Raw genomic sequence first — 24,384 nt, 5'->3', positions numbered from 1 at the left:
CATTGATATGCAGACGTATCCCCCAAATGTCACCGGGCTGTTCTAACTGCCTCTCCCCCCCCCCCCCCCGACTCTCCACCTTTACCTCTCCAGCACCTCGCTGTCTTTCTTTGTTATTTGTTTTTCTCTGGCTTTCTCCCAACTAGACTCTTTCTGTGCTGCTTTGTGTCTTGGTTGCCTCAGAATGTTTTTTTTTTTACCTACCTAAGGGATTTTTCTTTGTATTGCTTTTCAAGGATACCCAGAGACACAGAGTTATCCTCATGTGACTGCTGTTTTCTGTTTGTTTTTGCATCTGCTAAGCTCTCCGGGTAAGCACCACCGAACGTACCTCTCCTTGTCTGGGTAATTACAGCCACGTCAGTCCTTGTTTTTTACCTTTCCTGGGCAAACACTTGACACTACCTTGTAGTAGAGAAATTGTTTTCCTTTTTTTTTTTTGAAGTCTTGCTTCTGCCTCCTGTCTCATGCTCTTGCTTTTTCACCTACACACACATATACTATTCTTCACCTCTACTGGCTCAGCAATATCTCATTATCTTGTTTATTCATACAAACACCCATTCTTTTGCACATACATTTACGAATGTAACACTTGGAGAGGCAGAGTGAAGGAAACGAGCATCGAAGTGTGTCTCTGTGTGTGTTTGTGTGTGTCGGTAGGGTTACACAGGACCTGCCCTGGGTGGTTTGAATGTTAACTGCCTTATCACTCCAATTTCACACTCTCGCCTCCAGTCACACACAGAAACACCCTGTTGCCTCCGGTCTCGTATGTGACGACTGATTAACGGGGAAACACTGGGGGTCACACAGACACACACAAACACACACTAGAGCACATATTAATCCCAGCCAGGGGGGAGGTTTTGTGTGTAAGAGGGTGTGTTAATGAGTGTGTGCGGCTGCTTCTGTAATGGGGCCACCTGTCTCCTCATTAGCCTCGTTACCCAGCCTTTTAATTGCCCCCAAATTCTGCATCATGTCTCCTCCTCCTTCTTCTTCACTTTGTCTTCTTCTTCCTCCTCCTTCCTCACTCTTGGTAATTTCTCTTCATTGTGTTAAAGGTGGGGTAGGTAAGTTTGAGAAACCGGCTCGAGATACACTTTTTTGTTATATTCCATGGAATGCTCTTAACATCCTGATAGCAATGAATATCTGAAGTGCTTTGACAAAAAATCCATTAAAAAAATGTCATCTGTGGAAGCTGTGGTACTGTAAAAAGCACGACCAATCAACATAACTGGATGGCCTACCTGCCTGTCAGCCTTCCATCTGTGCACAAACTGATCTCGTGCCCTCATTTGTCATGTGCGCGTTCGTGTGTGTTGGAGTAGGGGCTCTGTAAGGAAGTCTGAAGGAAGTGGCAGATTTTTTCCGGTTGAGTATTTTCAAATTCTAGCGCACTCAAGCTGGTTTCTCCCAAATTACCTACCCCACCTTTTAAGTGAACTATTGGGACACATCAATAATCTCACATCACAATATTCATACAGTAAGGTGTGTGTGTGTGTGTGTGTGTGTGTGTGTGTGTGTGTGTGTGTGTGTGTGTGTGTGTGTGTGTGTGTGTGTGTGTGTGTGTGTGTGTGTGTGTGTGTGTGTGTGTGTGTGTGTGTGTGTGTGTGTGTGTGTGTGTGTGTGTGTGTGTGTGTGTGTGTGTGTGTGTGTGTGTGTGTGTGTGTGTGTGTGGTCCATATGTCAGCATATTAGCGAAGTGATTGCTTTGACCTCAGCACCAGAAGGCATTTGAATATGACGCAGGGTGGAGCCGAATTTGTACACACTCACACAGGGGTATCAGGTTGATTTGTGTTACCTTGAACAACCTAACGCTCCACATCAATTCCTCTCGCTTTCTGGCTCGTGTTTCTTCTCCTTTTATTGCTGCATAATTATGAAAAAGGGTTGTGATTACTGTATTTCTCCTACAACTGTGTTCACACCTTAAATCCTCATTATTTGTCTCAGCCGCAGAGAGCTATAGCAGATTGTTTTATTGGATTTCTTTTGCATACATTTTCACTTTATTTGTCTCAGTGCAGTGTTATTTAAAGTTGCTGAGTTCTTTTTTTCACACTGCGACTTAACACCCCTTATTGTGGTCCTTATGTACAAAAACCAGTTAATCACTTCTTTATTACTTTGGGACGCAGCTACAACCCAAAGGCACACTTGGCAAAGGATGTGTAGTTATTTGTCTTGATCTGGGCGATAGCCAAAGATAAACTGAGATTTTTGCGCTTTTTATTTCTCTTTTCTATTGTTGAGCCAATCCACTCTCTATTCAAATCACATGAGGGGCACTACATGCAGGAAGTGAATGTTTTATATTTCATAGATTAGGCGTAGGGGACATTGGTGAAAGGTTTCTGACATTCTCAATGTGTATGGATAACATATCAGACGGGAATGTCTGTTTTTGCCTAACTCAGCAAACCAATATCTGACACAATATGTATTTTTTCTATTTTATTGGTACAAAAAACATAAATGAAATGAACAGACAATGAATGTATTGAAACCAGACGAATCATCCGAAACACAATCGGCACCTTCTTTCAGAATAATTTAAACATTTTAGTCTTTTTTTCGAATTTCGAATTCATCTGTAATAATGAAAGTATACGAATTGCAACACTAGATAAAAGACAATTATGTCTGTTATCTCTCAATCCAGCAAATTAAATAACTGAGAAAATTAAAGTACTTTTTCACATTGATGCAGAAATGGAAAAGGAAATCCAATATTGCCACGGTGCAGTGTGCAGTCCTGTTCATTGATTTGCAGCCTTAATTTACGATGGCCTCATACGGCTCATCCAAAAACATTAACATGGAAAGTACCGCGGTATGAAATTTCACTGCAAAATCTATGACATCTGAAAAATGTATATCTCCTGGCAGTGTATCACATGTCGTCATATCACCCAATACTGCTGGGGATGCATAACTTCAAATTCTGAAGACATGAACAATTATCCCTGGTTACTTGTGCAATATTTCCTGTCCTCCACCCATCTCCTTCTCACCAAATCCATCTTATTTTCTACACATCCTCCCTCCCGCTCTGCCTGTGTCAGACAGCTCTCTGGGCTGTTGCCAGTCCAGTTACATGAGAGAACAGGCGGCAGTACATTCCTTCTGAACATAGCTTTGCACTCAGGGGATTCTCTCCCCTCTCTCCCCCTGCCCTCTCTTTGTTTTTGTCCATTCCTGTACTGTACCGTCCGAATGGAGCCGTGGGCTACACTTCATCCCAGGCATTCTTCTCCTTGTTTGCTTCTTTCTCTGTCTGGTAATCACGGAAAGGATGCATGTTTTTGTCTGTGCTGAAATGCAGCAGGCCATGTTATTTTGCACTAATGGCATAAGCTACGTTTTTTGCACGCTCCTTTTTTAGTTACGGTCGCACAGCAACTCTCATTTGCATCGCCGACTTGCACTTTTTGTAAAGAGAACCTTGCATCCCGAGAGGAGATAACATTCTTAGTGTGTCATTAGGACTGGGGCTGGAAGAATCCTACTGTACACAGCCACTATAAGGACCTCCACTCTGGGTCTTAATCACTATTATACAACCATCCACTTGAAGCGGTTTAAATACTGACAGTATTTGTTTCCAAATATTGTCTCGTTCCGGCTTCTCAATGTGAGAAAAAACAGCTTTCTCAACTGATAGGAAGGAAGCTCAAGGTTATTGAGAAAACAAGACATTTGAGGTCATGAATATTTGCTTTAGAAAATGTAGCCCCAAAAATAATACGCTTAATAAAAGATTAATTAAAAATGATTTTAGGAGGTGTAAATCATGATCAATTCTGTTCAGGTAAAAGCAAGATTTCTATATGTTAATACAATATTTAAAGATGTAACATTTCACATGTTGGCATTTGCTTTTTATAATCAACATTCGTTAACTGACAGTTGGAATTAGTAGCAGCTGCTTATTATTATTTCAATTATTGACTAATATGTCCCTTTTGTCCAATAGTCAATTCATAATTTCACCAACAAAATGTCAATATAGAAAACAATGCTCAAATTACATTAGTATATATGAAACAAAGGGGAGGTCCTTAATTTTCTTGTTTTCTCAAAAGCATGTTTGTTGTATGTGTTAAAACAACCATTTGAATGTAAAAATATTGTCAGGATTTCGCTTTTTAGGTTTAAGCGTCCTCAAATGTGCTGCTTTCAAACTCTTAAAGGCGGACATAACAAGTTCTCTTTTGGTTTTTGGAAACTGATGATATTTTATATTTGATAGATCAATAGCTAAACAAGTCATCATTAGTGGCAGCAATAGCTGTAATTCCTGTATATGATATATCAGTTAATTATATAAACTAACATTCTCCCAGTCCCGTCGCTCAGCCACACCAGCACACAGCATATCACATTACATCCAAAAGTCTGCAAATCTCACTCAGGATGTTATGATATATAGAAAATGTGAACACTTGCAATGGAAAATAATCAGAAACCATAACTTCTTGGCTCGATGTTTGCTGAGAGAGAACAAAGAATTTCCACTTTTCTTCTTTCTTATTAAACCACAATCTCCTGGATGTCTCCTTCGCTGCAGCGCGGCCCCTCCGTGTCCCCTCTTTTCCAGCACGGTCTCCACTCTCTCCTCTCTGTTTTTTCACTTTGTCTCTTGTACGTCTTCTGTGTTTAAAGTTCAATCTACCAAGGCAGGCTGTCTGAGTCCTGAGGCTGTTATTGATCCACTCACAGAGAGAGCGGTAGAGAGTGAGAGTGAGCCAGGTTTCACAGAGAAGACGCCTCGAGAGCTTGTCTGAACCGGAGGTTCTATTTCTGTCTGTCTCGATGCGTCATTATTGGACAGAAGACACACCGGACACACGGGATGAGATGACGAATGATGAGCAGAGGGGAACAGGAGTGGGAGGGAGGGCACAGTTTAGTTTTGAGAGGTCACTGTTGATTTGGTGCCACAGTGGGATAGAGATGGAGAAGAGGCATCACCGGCTGTACCTTGAAGCCTGTCAGCTCACAGCTGTCTGTTTGTTGATTGTGTAATGCACGAGGCAATCTCCAACCTGACCATTGTTTAAGGGAGTGTGTGTGTTTGAGTGTCCAAATGATGATGCGTGTTGGAGGGAAAAGGGAACAGGAAGGACTCAGTGGAATTCTATTTAGATTCAAGTCCTGACACGTCGCTTCTCTAAAGACACACTCATGTGCTCTCACACACACACACTGACATGGTTGATATCATCTGCATTTACAGGCAGTGCATTCCACGGGACCATTCCTCTGAAAGCAAAGCGAGTGGAGGCACAGGGCTATTACACAAGGTGTCATACCCATTCGCCCTCATTCTCTGACTGTTTCTTCAAACTGTGAAAACAGTGGGTGCACACAATGGGCTCTAAACAAGCCCCTTTTCATAGCTGAACAAATCCAAAAATGATAACTGCGCTAGCTACCGTCTACCCTTTCGAGAAATACACTTATACATGTGTTGATAATGTGGTCGAAAGTGCCATAGGTTGAAGTAAGTTTGTTTTCAGGAATCAATAAGTAATATCAAGAGAAACAGCACCTCAACATTGATAGAGGCTCTAAGTGTATTGAATACAGCCACAACATAACATGCTCAGTTAATATTATATTATTTTACTTCACCTGATTCAACCCTTGTGTGAGTCCTTTCATTAATGTCATCAACACGTCGTAAATAATAATAATGCCAACGCAAAGCTGTATCTATGGATATCCCTCAGCCGCGTTCACACCGCAGTACTTTTCCCACTTTAGCTCCGATATAGTTCCGAAATGTCTTATTAGTTAATGAGAACCTTTTTACCCTCTTTTCCGTCAGTTTTCCGTGCCTGCTAGAGAGCAGGTACTTTCGTGGGAGAAAAAGGTTCCTATGTCTGATTGGCTTGGCAGAATGCAAACCAAGCCATTTTATTATCCTCGCATTAGCATCATTAGCATTAGCCCAGCGCACAAACTCAGAGAGACTAACTTATGGCAACACAAAAGAAAACATGGGAGCGGTGGAGATGAGGAGGTGTCGGCGTTCTGGCGATTTACTCGGAAGGACTCCCAGCAGCTTCTACTGAAGCCAGTCCCTAACTCTGGGGACTTCCGGCCGGGGACTTCGGGCGGCAGTATACGCCGTGAAGTTGTTTGCGGCCTGCCAGTAAACCCAAAGCAGAAGAAGTGACATCAGCGGCTTTATTTGCCTAATCCTCCCCCAGGGACTTATTCCGGTGTGAACGCGATCTGTACTTAGTTCATCAGAACTAAAGAGTTCTGATGAACTAAAGTGGGAAAGTACTGCGGTGTGAACGCGCCTAATGGCAAACAAATAATCAGTTCTTGGAAAATGGATTCACTTGCAAATAACTTTGATGAATTATCTAACTGTTAGGTCTATAACTTACCCATAAATTGAAGAAATTGCCATCACAATGACTCAAATCTAAAGATGTGGACAGTAAACTGCTTCTGTTGCTAGAACAAAAACAGCAAATCATGATATTTAAGAATACATTTATGATTGTTTCTAAACAAATCCTCTCATCTGGTGAAGTACCAATATACACAAACCCAGCCTTATCAGAAATGGAAAACTCAGCTAAATATCCACATTGATGGATTGTAGGCATAACACCAGGCCGTGAAAAGCATCTGGCCACTCACCTTGAATCTTATTTTCTCTATCTGTGTTTGAGTTTGATACAGTTATCTTTCTGCTGAGCGTGCTTTAAATCTGACGCACTTTGCCCGCTCCGTGCATCCGTTTGTATTTGAACTTGCACTTTTAAAGGTCTCCTGACGTCCGCGGCGTGATTTATTTGATTCCTGCTTTTTACTCTTAAGCTGTTTTGAGTTCAGGTCCATTTCTAGAGGTGGGAAAGAGCCGTGTTGTTGACTGGATCTGGTTTCCACAAACATCCGTGAACTATTAACAAATCATGGCCGTTCTACACAGAGAGACGCTGTTGGCGTCACCGTGTTTGTGTGTCTGGGTGCATAAATCACACAATGAGCTTAACTATATATTTAAACAAGGCTTCTAAACTTGTTCACACTCCCTTGAGACAATAAAATAAAAGACTTGGTATCTCTTGAATATTGCAGCCACAAACCACTTCATTTGTTGTGATCCTGTTGCATATAAAGAAAGCTTTCAAAAACACTTTTCATTTGCACAAAACTCTAACTGGAATTGGTAAACCAAGCATGTCAAATTGTAGACTTAACCCTCACTAATCATTCTCCTGCTTTTAACCTTTCAAGAACGCTAACTAAAAACAATACAAACCTCACCATTCCTCCCTTTGTGGTACACCCTCCAGGACATTACTCCAGGGCTCTGGTTTGAGATTTTAACACAACCAACTCCTGAAGGGGAGAACACGTCGTAATCAGGCAGAGGCACACCTACAGGGGGAGGCGAGAATAAGAGATGGGCTGAGAGAAGAAAAGCGACAGAAAGGGAAAGATTTAAACAGAAAGGGAAGAGAGGTTAAAGAGAAGGTGGAGGTTGTACAAGTGGTGATTTGTGACTCACAGGAAACAGGCAAAGGGGCGGGCTCATTTACCCCGGCCTCTGAGGGACCGTAACAGGCCCTTTGTGTTTCCTCTAGCAGATAATCCACAGCAAGTGAGTACATTTAAAAACCCTCAGAAGCTGCTGATTTTAGGGTTGAAGCTGCTGATGCTTATTTGTTATCCTATGACCATTATAATACCAAACATGGTCATGACTTACAAGTATCCAGTGTTTCTATCAATAATTGTTCTCTTGGCAACACGGAAACTTTACGAGTGTTCCATTCTCACTTGTTTACACACAGATGTGCACTGGAGATGGGTAGAAAACAAGGGTCAGAAAGCCCTCTTAAAATATGCAAAAGAGAGCGAATGCAAGATTTGTTAGTTTTCCTCTTCTTGTTTTTCTTTGCTTTTAGTCAACCTTACAGCTCCAACTCCATCCCGCTCTTACAGACTTCGTTTTTAATCATGATCGGGACAAAAAAAATAACAGAACTGAGAGAGAAAGTGAGATATCAAGAACAAAAATGTATTTGTTCAGTCCGAATTCCACAGTGGTATCAGTTTTATCACACCTCTACCTGCCAAACACTCGCTTTTTTATCAGCCTGCTTTAAACACCAGGATAAATCTCCCCGATTAGTTGACATGTTTGACTCCTGATAAATGCATTTGGAGTGTTTTGCGAGGGAGTATTTTTCCATTTGATAACAAAAAAGGCATACAGGGGAAATTCAGTATAACATGTAGTCTGCAAAAGGGCCCCGTCAAGCTGAGGCTCCCATACTGCAACATCCAGCCGGAGGATGATGTGCTAAAATCTCAACAGTGAGAGATTGTGCGCCGCGTGTTAGCTTTGAAGTTAATTTGACGAGTGCACGTATGCTTCAACTAAAAAGCAATAACACCTGTGAAGAAAAAAGTGCTATCCCCACAGAGGCGGGGAGCGTGTGTGTGATGGAGTGTGTTAAAGGGAATGGACTTACTGGTGAGTGAATACATGTGTGTGTGGGTTGAAACATCATTACCTCAGGATCTGAGTACAGGGGCAGACCTCATTAGGCTTTAAGGCGAGAAAGTCTCCACGGCACCAGTTCTGCAGTCCTCCTGACCCAGCAGACACGACACCCCGTTTACCATTGTGTGTGTGGCTGTGTGTGTGTATGTGTGTGCGTGTGTGCCTGTGTTGTGTTGCGTGCATGTTATTTATTTATTTTCCTTGGTAATATGCCTGAACCTTCATTATAGCCGGAGCCATAACTTTGATAAATCACTTGGGCTCGGGGCCCTCACTGCTTTCACAGTATTAGAAAACTAATTGAAATTCTCTTCCGCCCCCTCTTCTCTCCCTCTGTCTTTCTCCCCCTTTCTTTTTTCCTCTCTGTTTTTCACCCTCTCCCTCGTTCTTTTCTCTCTGGAGCGAGGGCCAAACAGTACCGCGTTTTTTCAGTAGAATAGAAGCCAAGAGGGGTAAAATGTCATCACTGATTTAATAGGCGTAGTCTTACTCAGAAACACACACTCTCTCATGCACACACACACTGAACTCTGGGGAGTGTTAGGAATCCTGATAATGTCATCATAGGAATCTCCATAATGTACCCCGGTCTCCGGCAGGCTCCAGTTTGACTGTTCCTCCTTCCTCCTCTGCTCTTGATTAGATCCGGGATGACATTTTGGGTTTAGGTTGATGAGATTTAGAGTTTTGATACTTGTTGCTATGGCCGTGATGTCCGCTGTCCCAGGATTGAGGGTTTGTTTGGTTCATTGCCTGGGATCTCCCAGCTGCCACTGGATTTAGTCGTTTCATTGTCCGTGATCCCCCTGCTGCTACTAGATTTGTTTCATTTGCAGAGATCGCTCAGTGCTGCAGATAAATTCAGGGTGTGGTTTTTTTGTTGCATCAAATCTCCCAGATGACATTTTGTTTTGGGGTTGGATTGTTTTATTGTTCAGTGTCTGCTTGTCACTGCTGGATTTAAAGTTTGTATTGTGTATCTCTCAGCTGTTGCTAGATTTATGGGTTAGTTGTTTTGTTGTCCAGGATCTCCCTGTCGCCACTGACTGAATTTCGTGGGGCTTTAGCCACTTTGTTTTAATATCCAGACACTGTTGCTGTTTGTGTGACACTTGGGGCTTTGTGTCCACCCGGCAACCCCTCCTCTCTCACTGGGTGAGCTTTGTAGTGTGAAGCCAAAGCGATGGAAGCAGAGAGTCTGTGTGTATATGTGAGGCGGCTTGTGTGGACCGGGTGATTTCATGGAGTCCTGTCAGCACACAAAATTCTCTCTGCAAACATTCCTCTGATGTGATGCAAGCCCAGGAGAGGAGCACAGCGTGCCTGTGTGTGTTTTCCACCGGCAGCGTGTGTCTGATACCCAGACAGATCTATACCATCACGGCCCGACACACTGCAGGCACATAGCCACACATAAACATGCACACACACACACAAGTTGCATGTGAGCGTGGTTAATGAGGATGTGTTGATTGATTAGACTGCAGTAATTAGCTGGAGTGTGAAGGCCTGGAAAGGTCCTCGCTCTGGTGGGAGTGTCCCCTCTGGAGAGACATTGAACTGTGCTATGCACCATTACGTTACACACACACACACAAACAGACACACATCACAGAAACGGTCCCATCCATATCACAGATGCGGGATGAGTCATCTCTCACAAGCCGACCTAATACTTTGTGCGAGAGGGAGGATGCGTGTGTTTGTCAGAGTCTGAGACATAAGGATGTTTGCAGCTTGGAGATGTGTGTTTCAGAGCGAGATGTGCTTGTGCCAGCAGTTTCCTTTTCCTGCACTATGTGGCCCAAAACTGACCTCACAAGTCAACTCTCTCCATCACCTCCTCCGCCTCCTCACTTGAAGCTTGACTTCCTGTCAGCTGACCAGATTTCCTTTGTGCATCACAGAGCTGTTTCTTGTAAATGCTAATAATATGGTATTAGTAGGTATGGCAGCCTCAATCTGTAGCCTTCCTCTCACTGAGTTTAGTGGATACTGACTGAACTGCTGCAGTAAAGCATTGTAAACAGTGCCACCACATGGCCAGCTGGGGAACTACATACAATGCAGTTTTTCTTGATCATTGCACTTGAGCTTTTAACTCGTCTTTTTCACTTGTTCTGAGCAAGAGAGAAATGAAAAAAAAAACACAATCAAATCAACACATGAGCTTGTTTTTAAAGGTTGTTACTGCCATTCTTTATTATTTTTCTCACTTGTTTATTGATTCATCGAGCTTGTATAACAAAAATATTCGGTGCAAGAAAGTCAATTTGTTAATATTGATCGTTTTTCTCTTTTCCACCCAACAGGAAGTTCTACTACATCACTCTACTGAGGGACCCGGTGTCTCGATACCTCAGCGAGTGGCGGCATGTGCAGCGGGGCGCCACGTGGAAGACCTCGCTGCACATGTGCGATGGACGGACCCCCACGCCTGAGGAGCTGCCCTCCTGCTACGAGGGCTCTGATTGGTCGGGCTGTACCCTGCAGCAGTTCATGGACTGTCCCTACAACCTGGCCAACAACAGACAGGTACGAGTAGAGGCTGACATACAATAGAACCACACGACCACTAGCTATGATTTATCACTAAATAAGACCCACTATAAATAAGCTGCCAAAGATGGAAGTGTTGCGGGATTGTCACTTTAACAGTCCTCTGAATGGGCGTGTGTAAAAGAATGCTACAGAGACGGCCACAAATCCTCAGCCACATCAAAACGCTTTTTGGCTTCTCTGGGCCTTTTGCGCTTTACTGCAAACACTGAAAGAGCAGCTGATTTTTCTTGACGATGGCATTTATCAAAGCCACCTAGCTAGGGTTGGGAACCGAAACTCGGTTCCAGATGAGAGCCGATAAGAAAACGCCGGGTACCCATACAAAATACACAATTTTGGTTCTGCTTAACGGTTCCTAAACGCGGTAGACCCTGTATTCCACGGGGTCTGTCTGTGCCGCGGTGACCCGGTGGAATACAGGGTAAGGGCGGACTGGCCATCTGTGTGTTCTGGAGAATCACAGAACGGCCGGTCGTCAGCGTGCCGTTGACGGCCGGCTCGGTACGCTGACGGCCGGCACCGCCCTTAATTTTTTTAAACGGCGTCATATAAGTTGCGCTGAAAGGCGACAGAGGTCCACAGTTGCCCCGCAGCGAGGCTCCCCCCGCCCTCCCGTAGACAGTTCACAAGCTCAGTCACTTCATAACACCAAAAATGCATCGCGGTAAACGCTCTAAAGTGAGGCTCCCAGGGCTCTCGACTACCTTTTTTCACCATCCTCCCGGAACCGTCCCGAAATACAATCTAAGCCGTCCCGAAATTAATGTGGACCGTCCCGAATTTAAAATATTAGTTTTTTCTACTACTTATCATTAGTTAAAATCATTCAAAGTGACCTTTAACATAAATAAAACATCATACAAATCATTAGATGATAATTCATCAACCTTTTTATTTTAGTAAATCAGTCAATCACATGACAAAGGCTAAATATATTTAAACAAACACACAAACGAGAAAATTACTAATATTGAATCAAATCAAGTCCCATCCAATTAACAAAAAAAATCCAACACTCTGTCCTGAAGACAGAACCCAGAGTAACCACTAACCAGGAGGACAGTCTGTAACACAGTCAGGAGACCTTTACAAACTGCCCCGCCCCCTCGCACACAGACGGGAGAGAGAGATCTCGTCTGGATTGGAAAGCTCGAAAATACATCATAGACGCATGTTGTAGTCTTATTGCATATTAGAAACGGAGTTGGATAAACTAAAACTACGATATAATGTTTATGTAGCAATACTACATATGACATATATTTTTTAAATGTCTCCAGTACCGATAAAAAGTCAGATAACGTCGGAGCTTAACGTTACCACTGTCTTTAATAATTCCGGCCCGGGCAGAGCCCGTTTAATACCGGGGCTCGGTACCCATCCATACATGGGGAGAGGCGCAGCATATTGCTAAGGACTAAATATGATGGGGGTTCTCATCTCAGCCTTATTACCCATAGGGGATGAAGTGGAGTAAGTAAATAAAGAGGCCGGCGCTCCAGGGTCTGGTTCTGCTGTGCGTTTTTGTGATGTAACGGTAAAACCTTTCAGAATTCCTCCACGGGATACCATTGTCATTTTACATCACTCAACCCGCGAAATACACACACTCAGTACATAGCATACTGTAGATAGACCCGCGAATTTGCGGGCCAGGAATTCGCGGGCACAGCCAGCTGTGCGGCTGGCTGACAGCACATGGGCACAGCTTACGTATGTGTGTGTGTGTGTGTGTGTGTGTCTGTCTGTGTGTGTTTGTGTGTGTGAGTGTGTGTGTGTTTCGCGGGTTGCTCAATGTTTTGTGTGTTTATGTTGACAAGGAGGTTTAATAATTGTGTGCTACACACAACGTGCAGTCGATTTCATTGTCATCGCCGTTTGTAGTAGTGTTAGCAGGGTATTTTTATTTTAACTCTCGTCCCAAATTCATCCCAAAATTATTTGTTATCCTCCCTGACACTATTTTTTTCGGCCCCGGGACGACGGGACGTCCTTAAGCTCGAGCCCTGGGCTCCACTACACTAAAAAAGACAAGGCACAGTGTAATGCCTGTTGATAGCTTGCCACAGGCATAGCTCAGTTAAAATAAAGCATAGCTATTGCGCAATACATTTGTATTGCATGAATTTTTTTTATTTGTAAAAATGTAAGTTAAAGCTTAAAAGAATAAAGATATTTTTGATATCTAAACGTTTGACCTCTTTCTTTTACAATTTCGGAATCGAAAAGGCGATTCGATGAGAACCGGAATCGATAAGCGGAACCGGAATCGATACATTTAAAATGATACCCATCCCTACACCTAGCTGACCAGCATCTCTGCATCTGACCCAGCTTCTCTCAAGTCTGGTTAATCATCAATAAAAACATTTGCAGCTTCTATTAAAGGTGGGGTAGGTAATTTTGGAGAAACCAGCTCGAGTGCGCTGGAATTTGAAAATACACAACCGGAGAAAATCTGCCACTTCCTTACAGAGCCCTTCCTCCAACACACACGAACGCGCACATGACCAATGAGGGCACGAGATAAGTTTGTGCACAGATGGAAGGCTGACAGGCAGGTAGGCCATCCAGTTATTTTAGCCGGCCCGGCTAAAATGATTGGTCCACAGATGACGTTTTTTTATGGATTTTTTGTCAAAGCACTTCAGATATTCATTGCTATCGTGATGTTAAAAGCATTCCATGGAATATAACAAAAAGTGTATCTCGAGCCGGTTTCTCAAACTTACCTACCCCACCTTTAATGTCAGCCCATTGAAAGAAAAAGAAGAAACACAGGGAATACAATTCTGCAGATGAATAAAATAAAAGGTTTTAATTGTCTGGAAAACTTGTGCATCTATTTAATCATTTAAAATCGACCCACTATTGATTTCTTCAAAGATAATATTGAATTCATTTTTTCCCTAATTCAAGAACATGTGAAAGATATAAGATGAGTTGCCGACATTTGAGCGGGCCTAATCTCTCTAGCTCTCGTGCGCGCACACACACGTACACACACACACGTACAGTATACACACACACACACACACACACACACACACACACACACACACACTCTCTTCCTCAAACTCATATTCTTTTCTGATGGCTTTCTCAGACTCCCTCCATAAAGTGTTGGCCAGCTTATCTCACCTGAGCCTGAGGCTACCTTTATTCAGTTTTCCATGACTTATAAATGACACACACGCACACACACACACACACACACACACACACACACACACACACACACACACACACACACACACACACACACACACACACACACACTTACTTACTTGAGGCATTCTGGTGTACTCTTGTGAATCCAGATCAGTATGCAATCCCTACTCCTGCATTGTAACACAACGGCTCCAGAATACACTCAGTGATGAATTGATGTCTCATATTTGAAGCAATTCTTTAACACTTTAATCCTCTGATTTCGATAATCTCCTTTACTTTCTATTCATCCGTCCAAAGGTTCGTATGCTGGCGGACCTGAGCCTCGTCGGCTGCTACAACATGTCCACAGTTCCAGAGAAGAAGAGGGCCCAGCTCCTCCTGGAGTCAGCCAAGAAGAACCTAAGAGACATGTCCTTCTTTGGTCTGACGGAGTACCAGAGGAAAACCCAGTTCCTGTTTGAACGGACCTTCAGGTTACGCTTCATCAGGCCTTTCATGCAGTACAACAGCACCCGGGCAGCAGGGGTGGACCTGGACAACACTACAGTAAGTGCTGCGGAGAGCTCTGTAGGCAGGAAGTGACAGATTATAAGAGATGTAAGAGAATGTCCGCTGCAGGAAGTCACTTTGTAGGACTTTGAGGTTATTTTTTTAAAGGTACTTTTCTTTATTTGAGAATTTCCTTTTAATGCTACATTTCAAAGAGAAATACTTTACATATTTACAAGTTGCAATAAATTATAGCTATTATAAGTTTATAGAACAATGCATTGTTTAAGATGAAACCAGTGGCTCCAAACCTTATTGGATCATCACTCCCTCCAAAAAATGTTGGGAACCAGTTGGGTAGTTTTGCCGAAAACTGGAAACCACTAGGATTAAACTAGCAGAACAAGTTCTTATATACAGTACAAGTGGTCATATATTGCTGTGAAATGACTTTCCCCATAAAAAAATAATAAAAACAGCAGCTTCAAACACGTTTTTTACACTTTGATTTGTCCCGTGTGGGAGTTCTTAGGCTCAATTCCTTCCAGTACACAGCAGACTGATGATTTATACATCAAAACCAGTTGGGAGGAGAGAAAATAAAATATGCCCCTCTGACAGAGGCTGTGGAAAGGTGGATATTATCACAAAAGGTGGAAAATATCCCGTGGTGAAACTTACGGGTAGAGGAGGCTGTGTGGCATTTTGAGTGAAAATTAGGTTTAAAATAGCTTATATCTAAAGGCCCCGCATGAAGTTGTGACAGAATTTAATTATTTCTATAAAAAAAAAAAGGCAAATAATTTCGTCAGCAGGTGATGATAAGAATATTTACTTTTCACCCTTTTGCAAAGCTGCTGAAAGCCCATTCATACCTTTTTGTGGCGTCAAGTTCCCAGAGAGCCGTTTCTGATTGAATCTGTTTTTGTGATGAAGTCTTTGTGCGAGTGGAGCTCAGCGTCATCATCCTGGCTTTGTTCCGGTGTCCCCTCATCTCTAATTTTCTAAAACTGATTCACTCCCTTTGTTGACGCACACATTGCTCACAAATGATATCCAGCACTCCATCTCAGTTTTCAAAGGGATTCTCTTAATTAAACACATTTCCCCTTCCATGTTAAATCCACACACACACAGCAGATGATACGAGCCATTAAATCCAGCTGGTTTTTTACAACATCAAACATTTCAACATTTCTGTTATCTTGCTCCACATATTGCCAACATACTTTTTATTCTCAGTTCCCTCTCGTGTTAAAAGTCCAATAAAGCTTTTGTACAAATGTCAGGTCATAGGGTGTTATCAACCGCAGGAACTTTCACATAAAGTTCATTAAATGATTTCACGCCAAGTCCCTAAAGTAGGACGTCACTGGCCAGGTTTGATGTGTTTCCTTCTCTGGGAAGATTCATTAATATGGGCCAGATTGTCTAGTGTGGAGACAGGAAACTCTACATGTCTCCTTTTCATTCATTTGTTTATCACTCAAACTTTGGAGTCACGCCAAAAATAATACAAAGAATAACACATAAATATGTTGTTTGAAAGGCTGCTATTCATTTCTAATCCATCATGTGTCCAGAGTAAAGTTGTTTCAGTTCCACTTACGAATAGCTTTACCGTAACCCTTTCTCTCACTTTTCTTTGACAACATCCCTTCTAGTTGTATCTTGTTAACAGTGTCTTGACATTAGCTCAGACATCACTAAATACTGTAAAGCCGGTATCTTTAACGATTTAAAAACCTAAGCAGTCGCCCCCAAGTTCTGATCCATTGTGAACCGTCATGGCTTCTGTTCTGCGTTACCATTTTGACCTTATTTCTTCTACATCTTCTTTTCTTCTTCTCTGCCTTTAACGCAAACATTCCCTCTGCTCCCTCCCCTTTAGGTCCAGCGTATCGAGGAGCTGAACGAGCTGGACATGGAGCTGTACGACTACGCCAGGGATCTGTTCCAGCAGCGCTACCAGTACACCCGGCAGCAAGAGAGGCGGCAGCAGCGCATCAAGAACCACCTGCAGCAGAGCCACCAGGGCCTGGGCCTGGGCGTCAGCCTGTGGCCCTCCCACGGCCGGCAGAGCTCCGTGTCCACACAGGAAGAGGGGGAGGGGGAGAGGGAGGAGGGTGGCGGCGGCGAAGAGGGAGGCAGGACGGAGGAGGCGGGCAGCAGGCTCCCCACTGAGGACTACATGAACCAGATCATCAACCGCTGGTAGCAGCAGAATGAGAACACAGACATACATATGTAATGTGAAATACACACACACACACACACACACACACACACACACACACACACACACACACACACACACACACACACACACATACATACACACACACACACACACACACACACACATATATACACCCACACTGAGTGGCGCCTGCATCAAAAGACCCAATTGACTGACTTTACTGGAGAGTTGGGATGCGGGAGTGAGAGTCACAGTGGTTGCTATGGAGACCTGGGCTTGGACGATTGCATCAGCTCACATTATTGAGGTTTGCCCAGTTGTTATAAGCACCCGCTTGCCCTTCTCCTCCCCCCCCCCCCCCTCCGAGTTTCTCCGTCTCTCCCATCATCATTACTGACTGAGCGGAGGAGAGATATTTTTAAAAGTTGCTGACAGCCGAATATCTCGTCCATCCTTCCCGCGTCCTCATCCTCCTCCTGTATTCCTCTTGTTCTCTGTGGCCTAATATGGAGCATGAGAAAATCAAATTAAAGTCTGTGAATTCCCACACACTCTCGCTAAAAGACCAGTCTACTTCCCGGATGCTCCAGTTTCCAAAGAACTGGGGAAAGTGTAAAAGTATGCTAATGGCTGAGCTGAACAAAGAGTGGGAGTACATGAGACTGAACCTGAAAGGAAGAAAGGAGTAAAGAGAAGTCGGACTAAGTTGTGTAATAAAGCTTTCTGCTTAAAAAAAAAAATCAGCCATTTTACCCATGAACACGCTTTGGTCATGAAATAATGACATCCTCATATTAGGATGATTTTATTTGTATTTTTCTTTTTGCTTATGCTTTTTTTAAAGCAGAATTGTAATAACACTGAGACCAATATTGCTGCCTAAAGAAAAGTGATTCCTTTATTTCTTTATTTTTATTGGTTTTATAAGTCAAAGCTAATGGATCGGATTGATGTACAATGGACCATAGCCATTACTGAAGCCTTGCATTTTAGTGGGGGGTTCGGGGGGGGTGGGGGGAAGTTGCCTGTTTCTTTGTTAAAGGTTCCCAAAGCTCCTGTCGCTTAACAAGTTCATTATTTCTTCCTATCTCTCCCTTTTTTTTTTCGGATCTTAGTCCTGCAGAGAATGACAGCCAATTACAGTCAGATCTCACATAGGTGTGAAGAAATCAAAGAAGGGGGGGAGGAGCGAGTCTGCGGCAGGTTGTTGCCAGGAGCCGTGCTGTATGAGCGGCAGGCGCTTTGGAAACCTTAACTCGGACAAATGCTCCAGATGGGAGTTGTGGAACTACGGGTCACCATGGCAATGTGAGCCCTTAATACAGTGCGTGGCATTTACACTTTCTCTGGGTTTTTCTTTTCCTTACCAAGAGCTGCATTGTAAAAAAATCGGCCATCTCAAACAAACAAGCCTCCTCCCCACCTCCTGAAAGGGCACACGTAGCCGCGGTGACCTGCAGTTTGTTAGCGACCCGTTTGGTTTTACCCTGAAGGACGCACAGGGTGAGGTAGCAGTGCCTCTATGTACTGGGATCATATAGTCAACATTATTTTTTGCCGGATGTTACGTCTGCATTATACTACAGTGATTTCTCTGACTACTCGTGTGTCTGCGCGGATGAGTGTGTTTCTGTGTGTGTGTAAATAGTATGTACAGTATGCCTTTGATTGGCATATGTGTATGCCTTTGTAAATAGTGTGCCTGACTGAGAGGGGATGCCTGATGACTTGTGAATGACTGGTTCCATGACCAATTTTTTTTTTTTGATGGAGGACAGGGCAACAAAGTCCCTCGACTATCGCAGTGATGCAAGCCAATAATACCCCCTCTCGCCCTTTCTTTAACATTTTCCCTCCCCCTTTTTCTTGTCTTCTCCCCATGACGTAGTTACACATGAGGACTGTATCGCTATAACTATCTAAAATACTAATTTACGTTTAAAAACATCTGCCAGTGTGACACGTCTTTACCCTTGAATGCAAAATCTACAAGTAGGGTTGGGTTACGACAACCTGCTCTGCCATTGGCTCCAAATTCTGTAACCCAATCAGGAATTTGGACTTGAGCATGTTATTCACGTTTCTTTTCTTATGAACTTGGTTCTCTCGTCACAAACACTAAACTCTTAACCTAACAAATCTTTTATTGAATATTTCATTTCCTGCTGCACTGTAGTAAACCTGAATGTAGCTTTCGCCGTTTGTAAAGCCAAACATCGCCAACCGATTTTTGTAGCATTCCCAACAAAAAAAGGTGCAAATCAAAAATGTTTTCCCTTTCTATTCAGCATCTGGTCAAATCTTCTAAGACAAAAACGTTTTGCCAAGGGTAAACTCAATATTTAAATCTAATATTTTCAGATTGTGAAATGACCTGAGCAGCTGACTTAGTGTACGTTACAGTTTAGAGAACATATTGGATTTTAATCATGGCTTCACCCCAGGTTAACATTTTATCAGTCTGAAAATAATTGGTTTGTACCTGCAGAGTGCTGATACTTAATATATATTCAATAAATATTACATTTGTATTGGCCTCAATTAAACTTTTTGGAATGACAGAGAAGCATTCCATCTCTGCTAATGGACTGTGTGGTTTTGTAGTTCAACAAAACCAACAGAAGGATTACTTTTCATTAGAGAATCTATCTGATTGTATCACGTTCATTTGTATTCTGTTTTCAGGTTGTAGGTGCAGCTTGTGTTTCTGCCATCTCTGCCAACTTAATGTGATAATAGATCTTTGAGTTTTAACTAATTCAAACTCTTAACCTGAGAATGTTCAATAAGGGATTTCAAAAGGTTTCTGATACATGAACACTGATTTCATAGTCCATCAAATGTTAATGAAGCCCAACCCAAATCAAAGCAATGAATCTGAGCAATAATAGGGAACACCAAGGAGAAGATGGTGGAGAAGAGAATGTTAAAGTGGGCAAGAGACGTGTCACAGCACGATATAATTAAACTGAATGTAGTCCACGTTTGGTGTCATGCAGAGGGGCAAAGGGAGGATGCATGCTTTCTTGGCATAAGATAAATAACATGTTGCATCCTGTTCCTAACAATAGATGTTCTGAAGAAAGGAGAAAACCAACAATTTAGCCGCCCACCACCCATCTCGATACATTTAAACTAATCACCCTGGATCCTCTATTGTCTTTCCTTTTGATCAGCTGCTTTCGAAAAAAGCATGTAAGGGAAGGAGGAGAGGAGGGGTGATACAAGGTATTGGGATGTGTCCAGGCCAGGGTCAATATGCTGCTTTTTGTGTAGCCTTCAAAGTAACGCAAATGGTAATGGGAAGAGAGATGTCCCTTTTTTTTTGTTTGGTATTAACTTCCCCTGCATTGTATTCTTGAAACTGGAGACCTGAAAACACTGCGGCTCCAGGCATTTTGCCCACAACCTCTTTTTCAGAGTCAGTCTTGCATTCGGGCTCCAAACCAGTATCTGGCTCTGTGGCCGAAGACAGAACACAAAAGTAATCTGCCTTCAGAGTGTTTTATTTTCAGCGCTCCAGTTTCGAGTGACCATCAGCCTTGAAGCAGTGCTCACAAATACTCCCAGTACCCGAAACAAAAACCTTTCGCTGAAATTATTCCAGGAATTGACGCTGTAAAGCTATACTCAAATATTTTACGTCTCATCACTATGTATATCTGATGTCTTAACAGCGTTTCCTTTGTGACAATGAAGCAACCCGGGTGTCGCTAACATCATCCTCTTTTTGTTTCTTTGTGTTTTTGTTTTTTTAAAGATGTGTTAAAAACGGTGTGATAGAGACTTGTTTTTTGGGATTGGTGTGCAGTTTGTCTCTGGCTCCTTCTGTATGCATCATTCTGGGTTTGTTTCTTATGATTGCAAAAATGAATCATCAATCCACCAATTAAAAATATTTCATTTTTACAGACCTGACTGTGTGTTCTTGTTACTGCATATCATTAATGCTCTATGACAAACGTCTCCCCTTTGACTTTTTCTGGATGCATCATTCATCCAAGGTCCTGAATTTGAAACGCTGCCACATATTACTTTTTAAAAATACCCACTTGGGGATCTTGTGTGTGCCCTCCAGGTTTCTGCACTTCCATCCACCGGCCAATCTATAACTAGAGAACATTTCTACCACTCGCCTACACTAACCACAGGACCATGACCCCATAAAGCAGCCTGCCCCCCCCCCTCTAATGACACCCTCAGCCCTGTCAACAGTGATCTACCACCTAATTCAATCCGCAGACACTCTCGGCCTGCCTCACACACACACACACACGTATATGCACACAAACACACGACTTCCTCTGCTGTGGTAGGTAGGCGTGAGGCGGGCAGGGGACAGAGACCGCGGGCCGGTATAAATGTCCTTGGCTGTGCACGCCGAGGAGAGGGAGCAGAGTATCCTCCCCGTGTCATCAGCGGTGCGGTTGAGCTTCAACTTTGACCCCTTGAGGCCTGGCAGAAAAACAGTTTTCCTGGATAGTGACAGGCAGAGGCAATGGGCTGAGGGGAGATCAGAGCGGGGAGACAGCACCGACAAGAGCAAGAGTGTAAGGGAGATGAGGAGTCAGAGAGGGCCTTCATGTAAGACAGAAGGATGATTTTGTGTCTGACATATGAAGAGGGAATGAGAGTGAGCAGGAGAGAAAGGGGAGGTCGGGCCTCTTCTCTGGCAGCTGGTTCATGGTGTGTTGGAGTGAACGCAGTCTTTAATCCTCCCATAGCTCTGGGTCGCTGTCATTTCAAGTGCAGCTGGACTAAACAAACAATAATGGCTCAGCTACTGCAGAGGGCTGTGCGGCTTTTGTCCGAGCGAACATGTGCATGCGAGCGTTTGGGAGAAAGTGCTCTCTCCTGCAGAGGGAATCCAGCTCTGAGTGATTCAATGGGCTCCGGCTGCCGTCCATTATTAGGTCAAACTGGCTGTAACTCCTCATTGCCGGTCCCATGCTTCTTTCATGCAAACAAAGAAGCTCTGGCATTATTATCGCCTATTTTCAGCGTGGAATTCTGCAGATAAGTTCATACCGACTGCCTCCCTCATATGCATCAGTGCCAGGCTATTGTAGTTCTGGAGGATTGCCCTTTTGGCTCTGGTACTGGTCACCATGGAGTTTGGTCCTCTGTCTCTGGTTGAGTCATTTCCAGCAGTGACAATGAGTTAGCCCTTCATCTGTAAATATACAATGTGGGTAAATCTCTATGCACAAACCATTTGCAGAGAATCAATACCATGTTTTGTCAAAAAGTAAATGCATAGGGCATCCAGAGAGTCCAGTGTGGGAGCAGCACATTTTTCCTTTGGCAATAAAACAAATACGATTAGATTGGACATGTGAGGCCATTGTCTGACTTTCCACTCTGGGTTTTAGCTAATCTCCCAGGTCAACGCCAAATCATCCCTCATGATATTAAAGGATTGAAAAGAAGAATCCAGGAACCTCCCAGGCTGCACTCGGCTTTGTATTCCGACTGACACCAGTGGGAGTCCAATCCGATGAATCTCACAATCCCATTATGGTGAGTTTATTGTGTTTGCGTGTGTGTGTGGAGCTTTGGCCCAGGAGCTCATAAAGAGATGATCCGCTTCTAACTTATTAATCCTTTACATAAAAGCCTTATAAATGAAGATGTTGGAGAAATGTAACAAACATTAGGTCAGGGCCCAAACCAAATTAAAAGCTGTCAAAGGGGCGATACATTCCCTGTATCTATGCACACAGGAGAGCATAGAAATGAAAGGCCTAAATGTTACTTTGCATAAAGAAAATGACTGATCTTAATTCAAAAACATGTTGCTTAGTAAGTGTTTGTGTAAGTTTAATATATCAAACAACCCAACCAAGGCTGCCCTCATCTCAATCTGTATTTATGATTTGAGCTCAGACCAGCCCAGTGTTTGGTGGCTGTAATGTGATGAATTAGCTTCATGTAGCTGACCCCCACTGACCCCTATTATACAGTCAGGGACACATTTAATTAGCGGCAACTCACGTGAAACGACAAAATGTATTAATATTAATGGAGGTTTAATTGAGGTCGTTTTGGTCCCCCGTCGAGGCTTTCAACCTCTAAAATGGCTGACGTGTGATAGTGCGAGGAGAGGGAGCCCACAGCCCGGGCTCGCCATTTCGTGTGTAACCCCGGAGAAGATGACAACCAACCCCCATCATTCATCTGAAGATGTCACCTCGTTGACAGATGAACAGGCCGTGTGTGTGTGTGTGTGTGTGTGTGTGTGTGTGTGTGTGTGTGTGTGTGTGTGTGTGTGTGTGTGTGTGTGTGTGTGTGTGTGTGTGTGTGTGTGTGTGTGTGTGTGTGTGTGTGTGTGTGTGTGTGTGTGTGTGTGTGTGTGTGTGTGTGTGTGTGTGTGTGTGTGTGTGTGTGTGTGTGTGTGTGGCTAGCTATACTTGGAAGGGCTCTCTACCAGTGGGGACGTTTTGGCCTGTCTTCATAGGGGTACAACTGATTTTAGTGTTAGATTGTGTGTGTGTGCATGCATCAACATGTGTGACGTGTCGTGGGCGAGGGCGCTTCAAAGTGAAGGTCAAATCCAGCAGGATAATTAATGTCGTTCCTTTTCATATAATGTTAAATCAAACTCTGGAACTGCCCCCTCTGGAGGATCAGCTGTCAAATTTAATTTAGGCTGCAGAGCGAGTAAATGAAAAAAGCAAGACCCATCTCTCCACACCCTGGGACAGTGTCTCTTTAGCTTTCATCTTCTTTTATCAGGACCGCACAACAGGTGGACATGTTTAAACAACGTGCCCCAAAGAAAATCAGCCCATCTTAAGAGAAATTCAAGGTTATATTATAAAATGTTGGAATCAGGTTTCTCTTATTTTATATTACCAAATCACAAACACTGTGAACCAAAACAGCTTTGGCTTATTCTTAATACAGGATTTGTTTTCATGGCTGTCACACCATGTACACAGGACACCTCATTGACATATTTAAATGAATATTTGCCATTTTCTTAAATGAAGTACCACCATGTTATGGATCAACTTAACAGTGTCTGGTATACAATTATGGTTGGAGCCCTAAACATAATACCCAATGCACAGGAAATGAAATAGAACTCTCTCACCTACCTCTTTTTAAAAAGCAAATCCCTCCTAAAATTGTATTCGTATAATTACATTATTTCGCTCAGCTTTAATATTTAAGTTCATATTATGTTTAATTTATTGATTTTGTTATATAATAAAATGAAATAGATATAATGAACAGGTTATCTTTTAAAAGATAATGAAAATAAAAAATGTACAAATAAAATACTATAGGTATGTGTCTGCATGTACATACCTGCATAGAAACAGGTAGACAAAGGATACACATGTATTTACACACACATTGACTGTGCTGCTTTTTATATACTGTCCTGTTCAGTATAATA

At 43.0% G+C, this 24,384-nt stretch overlaps 2 protein-coding genes across 3 annotated transcripts in view; both read left to right on the top strand.

The window, feature by feature from the left end:
- Positions 1-20,892, top strand: part of hs6st1a (heparan sulfate 6-O-sulfotransferase 1a) — a 56,936-nt gene extending 36,044 nt beyond the window's left edge. The window contains exons 2-4 of the mRNA XM_079640376.1: positions 10,867-11,089; positions 14,588-14,836; positions 16,671-20,892. Of these exons, the coding sequence (XP_079496502.1) occupies positions 10,867-11,089; positions 14,588-14,836; positions 16,671-16,997 (799 nt within the window). The 3' untranslated portion in view covers positions 16,998-20,892. The remainder of the gene's footprint in view (positions 1-10,866; positions 11,090-14,587; positions 14,837-16,670) is intronic.
- Positions 20,893-22,361: 1,469 nt separating this feature from the next.
- Positions 22,362-24,384, top strand: part of uggt1 (UDP-glucose glycoprotein glucosyltransferase 1) — a 47,608-nt gene continuing 45,585 nt past the window's right edge. The window contains exon 1 of one of the 2 annotated variants that reach the window (XM_079694461.1): positions 22,362-22,499. The gene's annotated coding sequence lies outside the window, so the exon portion shown is untranslated. The remainder of the gene's footprint in view (positions 22,500-24,384) is intronic. The other variant, XM_079694462.1, reaches the window with a different exon arrangement.

Source organism: Notothenia rossii, assembly GCF_949606895.1.
Source record: "Notothenia rossii genome assembly, chromosome: 7".
In the NCBI taxonomy this organism is placed as follows: domain Eukaryota; kingdom Metazoa; phylum Chordata; class Actinopteri; order Perciformes; family Nototheniidae; genus Notothenia; species Notothenia rossii.
This window is presented reverse-complemented; position numbering and strand designations above follow the sequence as displayed.